The 9272-nt window shown below is 34.1% G+C and overlaps 1 protein-coding gene across 5 annotated transcripts; it reads left to right on the forward strand.

Annotated features, from left to right (window-relative positions):
• The first annotated feature begins 331 nt into the window (after positions 1-331).
• On the forward strand, positions 332-9216 carry si:dkeyp-75h12.7 (uncharacterized). Of its 5 annotated transcripts, none has more exons than XM_051900416.1 (8): positions 332-458; positions 591-663; positions 785-905; positions 1370-1530; positions 3063-3268; positions 3356-3518; positions 5091-5200; positions 6930-9216. In XM_051900416.1, the coding sequence occupies exons 2-8, from the start codon at positions 606-608 to the stop codon at positions 7431-7433; spliced, it is 1323 nt and encodes a 440-aa protein (XP_051756376.1). In that variant the 5' UTR covers positions 332-458; positions 591-605; the 3' UTR covers positions 7434-9216. The 5 variants fall into 5 exon arrangements, with proteins under 5 accessions (XP_051756376.1, XP_051756375.1, XP_051756377.1 ...); XM_051900415.1 differs by having other exon boundaries at positions 332-444; XM_051900417.1 differs by having other exon boundaries at positions 332-444; positions 1370-3268.
• The last annotated feature ends 56 nt before the right edge of the window (positions 9217-9272 follow it).

Below are 9272 nucleotides of genomic sequence, written 5' to 3' on the forward strand. Positions count from 1 at the left end.
TTATTAGTTCATGTTAACTAATGAACCTTATTGTAAAGTGTTACCCAATTAAATATTTTAAAATACAAAACAGCTTCTTTATATTGTAAATTAATCAAATACATTCAGCCTTGCTGATCATAAAAGATTTTTCAAAAACATTACTTTTGTTTCTATGTAATTATCTGTAATTATAAAATAATTCCAAATTATAACATCTGTAAATTGTTATAATTCATTATTATTAATATCTATTAACAGAAAATGTTTTTAATGTCATTTGTGCTAGCATTTCCACCAGAGAGTGCTTTTGTTCTCTTCCTCTTGTTTCCTCTCTACGAGCAGGTTTAGTCCCTGTGTGGTTTTGTGGCATCAGTGAAGCTGTGACATCTGTCCTCTTCTCACTTTTTCTGCTCACCCTATGAAAGCAAGAGCTAATGAAATCTCTCCATTCTTTTGTTTAAGGTAAAGCTTTTTATGTGAGTGTTTTTTTTTAACCTCGTTATAAATATATAATATTTTTTAATATCATAATATAAATATGTTGTCAGTCAGCTTTGTACAGATACCGCTTTTGATAAATACAGTTTTTTTTTTTCTTCTTAAAATAGCGTGCAGCTGTGGGGATGCCTGTCACTGCCCCAAACTTGTTGGAATATTTCTTTCTTTTAATATTTAATGTAGGTGAGTGTATATTTTTATTTTATATTTTTATCTCTCTTGCATTCTGTGTACTGTATGTTTTCAGGCCACGTCTGTGATACACACAGGTGCAACATTTTCTTGTTTTATATGTTTCTTTTAGAGACTGTGCTCTCTGTCTGTGATGTCAAAGTCCGTACAATCAATTTGGGATGCCATCTTGAGTGGGATTGCCCTGATGCCAACCCTAAGACCACTTACACTGTCCAGACCAAGAAACATAGGTGAGTCTCATCTACACATAAAGAAGAGGTTTAGAAACACACGAGTAACTATGAATGACGTGGAAGATGTTGTTTATAGGAGAAATGAGAGTGAGAAGCAGAGAGCAGTAGAGCGCTGGGCTGAGAGGTGAAACTTTGTGTGGTTTAGCAGAAAACCACAGTCAAACACAATCCAGGCTTATTGCCCCAAAGCAGACAGGCTATTGTTATCGCCTCAGGCACACTGTTGGTTTCCTCTGAATCAGAATTGAAAAAGAAAATGACTCACAAGCGTTCAAGCTCAATTTGCTCTTTACTCGCTTTTTTTTCTCCTCATTTGAATCATGCCCAGTGTAAGTCACGTTTTTAAGAAAATGGAAGTCAGAAATATCTGTTTCATACAGTTTTGCAGGAGATGAATGGCCAGATAAACACCATAAAGATTTTTCATAAAGTGTTCTTGATATTGTGTGTTTGTGTTGCAGTACATCATGGGAAAATGTTTCAGACTGCATCAAGACTTCACGGCAAAGCTGTGATCTGACACGTGTCTTTCCAAACATAAACGAATACAACTTGATTAGACTGGGATCAGAAGAGCTTCCTTGGCTGAATAAAACTCTGATCTGTGAACCTGTGAATGACTGTCAGTATTAAACCTCAAACCATGTTCCAGATGCTTGCTAAATAAGGGCCAAAAATGAGGAATATTGCGCAAAGCTTGAAAATTTGTATGTAACAAGCATTGTTTACAAAAAAGAGCTTCAGGAATGCATTCACTAATAATTGATAACAATGTGTTGAAACGCTAAAATAATAATAATAATAATCGCACACTTTTTTCTGTAATTAATCGTGATTCAAAACGTTGGAGTTTTTAATATTTTTATATTGTAATAATTTCACAGTTACTCTCCAAATTAATGTAGAAACAACTTAAAAATATTTTAATTTATTTTAATATTTTAAATATTTGTTTAATGGCAACTTTTTATGAATGAAGGCCAGTATCACTGGTACTAATACTGGTACTGATGTCTCTGAAATTGATTTTTTTGATTTTTGAACTAAAACTAATTATATACATTCAACATTACAGTATAACTAGAAGCTATCGATTTCAACAATTATCAGTCTTTAAAAAAAGGTTAAACCATTATAATAAATGTCATATTTACCTTTGGCCATCCTACATGTCTAACAGGTAGAAAATATACAGAAATTAATTAAAGTTTTCAAACACTTTACAGTCTTCTCAAAAATTTTTTGATTAATCCTTATTAAAGCTACAATTTTTTGTTTTTTGATTAACATTAATGACAGACATCACAGCAACTGGTTTATTAGGCTGCTGTGACTTTTCTATTGAAAATAGAACATATAACAAATAGTCTAGGTACAGCAGAGCATAAAATAGTGCAATGTGTGACAGTAATTGGTAACAGGGGATCCGAAAATAATATAATATTTTGTTGTTAATTACTTTTTTTTTTTCAGAGAAGACATAAAACAATCAAATTCCACTAAAAATACCTTAAATATTGGGGATGTATTTAAGAATTTTTGTTTTAGGCTGCTGTGACTTTAAGACCTGCCACTGCCGAACATGACGCGGATCTGACGCGCATTAAAATTAATTTAAGACGGTATGTAACTAATTTAAGACTGCTCTTATGAGGATACTCGACAAAACGGGCATTTTGGCATAATTCTGTGTGTTATTGTTTGTTCAAGCGTGAAAGAGAACTCCATCCTGGCCCGCGTCTTTCTGTGCACACGAGTCGTTCAGACGTGCACACTACATTCACAGAGCGCGTTCTCGTTTGTCTTTTGGCGCTTGGATGATTTAAAAGCATTTGCGTGAATAAGAGCATGATCATATAATGTAACACTAGCCAAATTAAGACGGAAAAAATGGATGATGCGTTAATTGCATTAAACATTTTTAACGCGATCAAACTGAAAAAATCAATCTCATGCGTTAATCGCAATGCGCTAATTTTGACAGCACTAGTTGAAACATCTGTTGGTGTCTGTCTGTCCATAATTAATTCACATAATTAGACAATAATTATTTATTATGATTATTATTCATCACATTATATTGCAATTCCTCTAAAAGTGTTAAGAGGAAGACTGTACCTTTAATACGTTCTCTCTTTCTTTCTTTTTTGCCAGCGGCTGCCACATTCAGCCCCCCCAACATAACCATCTCCATGGACCATGGAAGTCTCTGGGTGACAGTAAATTTTCCTTGTGCTCCATCCCTTTACTGCGATTATGAGGAAGAGAATGAGACGGCTTGCTTCTGCCCCATTAGTGACTTTAAACTCCTCTTGGCCACAGTCACTCTATACAATAAACAGAACCTCTCAGAAAGACAGGTGCACAACTCTCATCTTTACATCACTTTAACCCCATTTTATTATTTTGTTTAAATGGAGTGTTCAGTTGATTTATTTTTCTTTCAGACATGCAATGCTACAGTGATGGAGGGAAACCAACTCAAGGTGGAATTTGGTTTTCTTATACCAGGGCAAGTGTACTGTGCTGTGGCCAGCTTCACAGCTGAAGGTGTACTAAACTCTTCTCCCATGAGCCTCCCACAGTGTGTACACATACCAGCAAAGATCGGTGTGCATAATTTCTACACAAAGTATTTATTCTTATTACTTATGTGGTGTAATGATGCAGTCTGTGCTGGGTAGATTACTTACAAATAGTAATTAGATACTGATTAAAAATTACATGATAAAAATGTAGTTAGTAACATAATCCATTACATTACACATTTAAGGTAATGTAATCTGACTACTTTTAGATTACTTTTGACCTAACTTGTTTATCACATTAATTTGAATAGGATAATCTTGTACCATATTGATATAAAATACAAAGAGGAAGAAAATATATTCCATTCTTTATCAACAACATGAAGTGCATTATATATTACATTACGCCATTGTTTAATGAAAATAATGAATAATAATGAAATCATAAAAATTATATAAATAATTTAAAAATAAAAACAATCATAATAAAACGCTTACTAAAAAAGATTAAAAAAATTTAACCTGCTTGTCATGTGACCATTAACCAACATCAGAGAACCGTGAACTTAATTTTATTTATTATTATTAATTATTAATATTATTATTATTGGCTTCATTTTACTATTGACCTAACTTACTAACTTAAAATCTCAGTGAGTACTTCAAGTAAATACAGTCAAACCAAATATTATTCAGACATTTTTGATATTTTTGGTATTTTTACTAGTGGGTGCAGGACACTATAGTCCATTTATGTAAGTAAGGATAGCAAAATAAAGTAAACTGTGACATATTATACTCAAAAATTCTTCATACAGTGGACTACCTGTAAAATTTATAAAAATTTGGAACCAAAAATTATTCTTTGACACTTTGACCTGACCATGTTTTGCTTAAGTGTTATCTGACATAATTAAGATTATTTTTTTCTGACACAGTTTAACTCTGAGATCTTGTCATATTTTATTACCATTTTTTAAACTATAGTGAATAAACTGTAATAATGAATGAAATGTTCAAGGTGTCTGAATAAAATTTGGTTTGAATGCAAATTAGATCAAAGAAGTTCAGCTGACAAAAAAGTTGCATGTAAATAAGAAATGACATGAATTTGTAGTTTAATGCGTTTGAAAGACAAAAGCCTTCCAAAGACAGTAATACATATGGTTAAATGATCAGTGAGTGATAATTCAAATAATGAATGTGTTTGTCAGGAGCTGATTAAATATGCAATGTTGAGAAAACACTTCTTAAAAGTGAAATGATTTCTGTAAATCCAGTGGTCAAATACTGTGTGGATCTCAGTTTTCAGTAATAGGCATATGGCTGGTGGCTGGTCTGTGTGCGCAATTCCACAAACCTGGAAGACCTTCTGAATGTATATAAGCAGTAAACTTTTTTTAGAAAGGAAAATTTAAAAGATAAAAAGTAGCAGTAGGGAGAATCAATAAATTATAAACATTTTATTGCTATTGTAAGAATAACATATAATCCTGTAATCAATAAAAAAGTAACTAATCTGATTACGAGTATTTAAAAAAGTATGTACTTAATTTTTGGAATCTGATTACATAATCCAGATTTGTCTGCATATGTTTGTTCAGTGTTTGTCAGCACTAATGTGAGTGTGTGTGTGTGTGTGTGTGTTCTTCAGAAATCCCCATCATCGTGATTATGTGTGCTGTTCTCATTGCTCTTGGCCTAGTGATATTTCTGCTCTGGAGAAACTGTGCAACTTCTGAACGTCCCTTGCCCAGATCTTTGGTACTGTATTTTATATTTTACCAATATTACATGAGCATGATTGCAAGTGTGTTATTGCTTTAAGTTAAAGGCACACTATGTAAAAAAAAAACAAAAAAACAAACAAACAAAAAAACGCACGTATGCATTTTGCAGAAGAACATTGTTTTGGTTGTGTTTGGGCTCTGCTTGACTGTGTGGATGAATATGACCCTTCACAATTATGATGCTTTATAGTGAAGCTACATATGGCAGTTTATCTGTTATCTCTAATTAATAAAAATGGCATTCCGCGTTGATTTTACAACATTTCAAATCCCTCTGAAAAGCCAAGCCAATGTTGAGTCTCGTTTTATTACGAGCTCTATCGCTTTCTTTTTTTGCCAGCAGACTCTCCATTTTAAAATGGGTGATTCCCTGGAGGTTCAAGATTTAGCGTGCTCCATGTAAACCTTTCTTGCTCATTGTGATAGCTAACCTATCCCACTCCCACACCACACACTCATGAAAGTAGCTGGAGAACCTTTTCTCTATATGACGAGACACACACGGGCAAGTAACGTATGTATGCAATTACCAGTGAAAAGCATCCCGACAAGTCTAAAATATAAACACTTAGAATAGGCTTACCATAGTGAATCAGAGCAGGACAAAATCACGTTTTGGAAGAAGGATTGATGATGTATTAACTCATTATTTCAATTTTGTTGATTTTGAACAAAAAAAAAGTTACATAGTGTACCTTAAAGGGTTGGTTCACCCAAAAATGAAAATAATGTAATTTATTACTCACCATTATGTCATTCTACACCCGTAAGACCTTCGTTCATCTTTGGAACACAATTAAGATATTTTTTAATGAAATCCGATGACCCAGTGAGGGCTCTACTGCCAGCAATGTCACCGTCACCTCTCAAAATCCATAAAGGTACCAAAGACATATTTAAAACAGTTCATGTGAGTACAGTGGTTCAACCTTAATATTATAAAGCGGCGAGAATACTTTTTGTACTTTTTATTTGAATCTTTTGCTTCGAATCAGTGGTTTGGAGCGCCAAGGTCACGTGATTTCAGTAGTTTGATAGGAGATCTGAACCACTGATTTGAAACAAAAGATTTGTAAACCTCAGAAGCAGTGTTTTGAAATCGGCCATCACTAGATATTGTTGAAAAGTCATTATTTTGTTTTTTTGGCACACAAAAAGTATTCTCGTTGCTTTATAATATTAAGGTAGAACCACTGTAGTCACGTGAACTGTTTTAAATATGTTTTTTTGTTTGTTTTATTAGAAGTGTTTAGTGGTTTTCTTGTAATTTAATGTCAGCATAATAGAACACAAAGAAAAGTGTTATAAAAGTGTATTATTATTAATATTTTTTTAACAGATTTACAATGTTATATATTGCAGAAATGTGTCAGTCTGTAATAAAGGTCTATATCAGCCCTCTTGGAACCCCAACCATCCAATCAAAATAGACTTCACTTGATATACTTTTGTACGATATACAGTAAAAGAATACTTCATTAGCTGTTTGTTCCAAAGCATTTAAGTCATTCCAGATACCAATAAAACCAGTTACTCGAAGGAGCTCTCCAATACCTTCTAATGCAGTATCACTGCATTGTATTAACTGCTTGTTTAATCTGTCACAATCCAGCATTCAATGCATTTATGAACTAAGTGTAATATTTTTAATGGTCATCTCAGGTGTTTTACAATTAAAGTACAAACCATTATTGTGTTTCCAGGCTTTACTTCAAGATCTGGAACTTCAGAAAGACACTTTCATTGAGGCTGCACCACACAACGAGAGCTCTGAGGGTGACCATGTTTCTGTTGTATCCATCTGTGACATCACACTCACGGACAACCAGCATTCTTACTACAACTCCCAAATCATGGGCAGTGGGTATTACACAAGCCCCATCCTGCATGATCCAGACTGCATCGAGGAATCTGTGGAGTCTGGAGAGTTGGACATAGATGGAACTCGTTGTTTTGGACTTCTGTTTCCATCACATACGGCTCTAGAAACAAAGGTGGGATGTTATCAGAATCAGTGTGAGGAGATTCTGAACATTCCTCTGAGCTCTGTGCAAGTGAAATGCACTCAACAGGACGAGATGTCAACTGAAGACCCAGAGTGGTATGGAGATGTTGAAATGTTTAAAACTGAATATGAGACCAATGAAAACGGGCCCGAGCAAATGCAAACTACTGATGTTTCTTCCCAAAAGGTTGAATACATTTAGTTTGAATACAGCTTTTTTAAGTCAGACTCTGAGCTATGGATTTGCTTTGTGTCTAATTTTTAATACCTGCTCTTTTAGTGCTATTAGTCCAGAGAAGTGTCATCTTGAGCTTCACTGTTGCCATTATTGTCATAGTTGCGATGAAACAGAAGTAGCAACAGATATTTTCTTCTGTATTGTTTTCTACATACATCTGACTGTAATGGATTATTGGAAAAGAAAAAGTGTAGGGCAGGAACTTGGTTCTATGCATCGGTTGCTGATTGGATTTTGGGATGTGGACATTGCACTCAAAAATGGAGGCAGATGAACGTAAGCTTGCAGGGACAAGGTTTAAACAGACTAGATGTTAGGAGAAGTCTGCCATACATCACCAGAGAAGGGTGCTGTTTTTGCTTGATGGACCAGTTATGACATTTTGATTAAAAATGTTTGACTAAATTTTAGTAAACATACATGGATGAATCATTCACAAAAAGATCTATAATATGCATTTATATAGTTATAATATAGTTTGAATTGTAATTTCATGTTGACTTTAATAGTATCATATCCTCCATTTTAGTCTAGATGGCTTCAAAAGTTCAAATGGAGTTAAGCACGTACTCCCTTTACTGTAGGGTGAAATGTGTCACTTCTTGCATGTTTCTCATGGTCAAACGCCATTGACCTGAATCTAGCAGTCATTATTATTGCCAACACACAATCCAGTGACTCACTCAAATCAGCAGAGCGCTATAAATCCTTATTCTGTCCCTATAAGCAGCAGTTATTTTCGGGTAACTGTGAGTAAGGTATGATTTCTGTATGGCTTGATTCATTGTTTTCATTTTTGTTTTTTGCTCCATATTTTTCACTTCTGACTCAGAGTTGCCCCATTTTGACTCTCATTTTCTGTGGACCATGTCTCACAGCTAACCACGCTAAGGTGCATAATTTCTGCTGATGTCGCTGGTTCTCTGGAACATTTATGGAAACGCTCCCAGAAACCGAGTGTGACTTCTGGTTCTGGAAAATGTAGCTTGTATGTTGCAATGTATAGAATTATGCATGTTTTTTATTTTCTCCTTTTTGAGAAAGTCGACATGTAGAATTCTGTGAGGTCTTATTGGTTCAAATTAATTTTGGAACTGTAACAGTGAAGAGAAATTAGTTAATAAATACTGTAAGTTAGAAAGAGGGAAATTTGTTGTTTAACTGGTCTTTTCGTAAAGCCATAATCATGTGTGGCTAATATACCACCTCCAAACTGATTTCTAAAAGCACAGATATTTACTGCCATTTCACTCAGCAGATGACTCGAGTTTTAAATGTCAAGTTTCTTGTTGACCAAACGTAGCAGAGTGGAAAAAAGTCTGTATTGGTTAAGTTCAGTTTTAATAAACCACAGCCCACAAGCCTGAAAAACAACATGCATACAGTATCCATCTTAGCCTAACAAAAATATGAAGAAATGCACAAACCTGTACTGCCTTTCTTACCAAATATCATCATTTTGTAGTAGTTTTGTTTGTGTGCATGTAGTCTTTCTTCAACAGTGGTATTGTTCATTAATTGAATGAATGTTGTGACTATAAGTTTCAGTCTTTTAAATGCAAAAACAAAAAGATTGGAGACTTGCATTAAAGTTGCTCAGCAGACTAATGCTGTGCTAGGTTTAATCTATAGAAACAATGTAGTACAAAAAATTTATATTGATGTTTGAAGTTTGTAGTATAATCTCTTTCTAAAGCATTGGCAAATTATTATACATAGGCTTTGCAATAAAGTTGAATGAGAAAACTCATAGGAAATGTGACTCACTAGCTGACTCACACACACAGATCTCCATCCAGAGAA

This window comes from Ctenopharyngodon idella, chromosome 7 (genome assembly GCF_019924925.1).
Source record: "Ctenopharyngodon idella isolate HZGC_01 chromosome 7, HZGC01, whole genome shotgun sequence".
NCBI lineage: Eukaryota > Metazoa > Chordata > Actinopteri > Cypriniformes > Xenocyprididae > Ctenopharyngodon > Ctenopharyngodon idella.

What these genes read in the sequence shown, in the direction of transcription:
- si:dkeyp-75h12.7 (XM_051900416.1), top strand. Translation starts at nt 606, where the DNA reads ATGCCTGTCACTGCCCCAAACTTGTTGGAATATTTCTTTCTTTTAATA. An exon ending in TCTTTTAATATTTAATGTAG is followed by an intron (nt 664 to 784) that starts GTGAGTGTATAT and finishes TGTTTCTTTTAG; the next exon opens with AGACTGTGCTCTCTGTCTGT. An exon ending in AGAACCTCTCAGAAAGACAG is followed by an intron (nt 3,269 to 3,355) that starts GTGCACAACTCT and finishes TTTTTCTTTCAG; the next exon opens with ACATGCAATGCTACAGTGAT.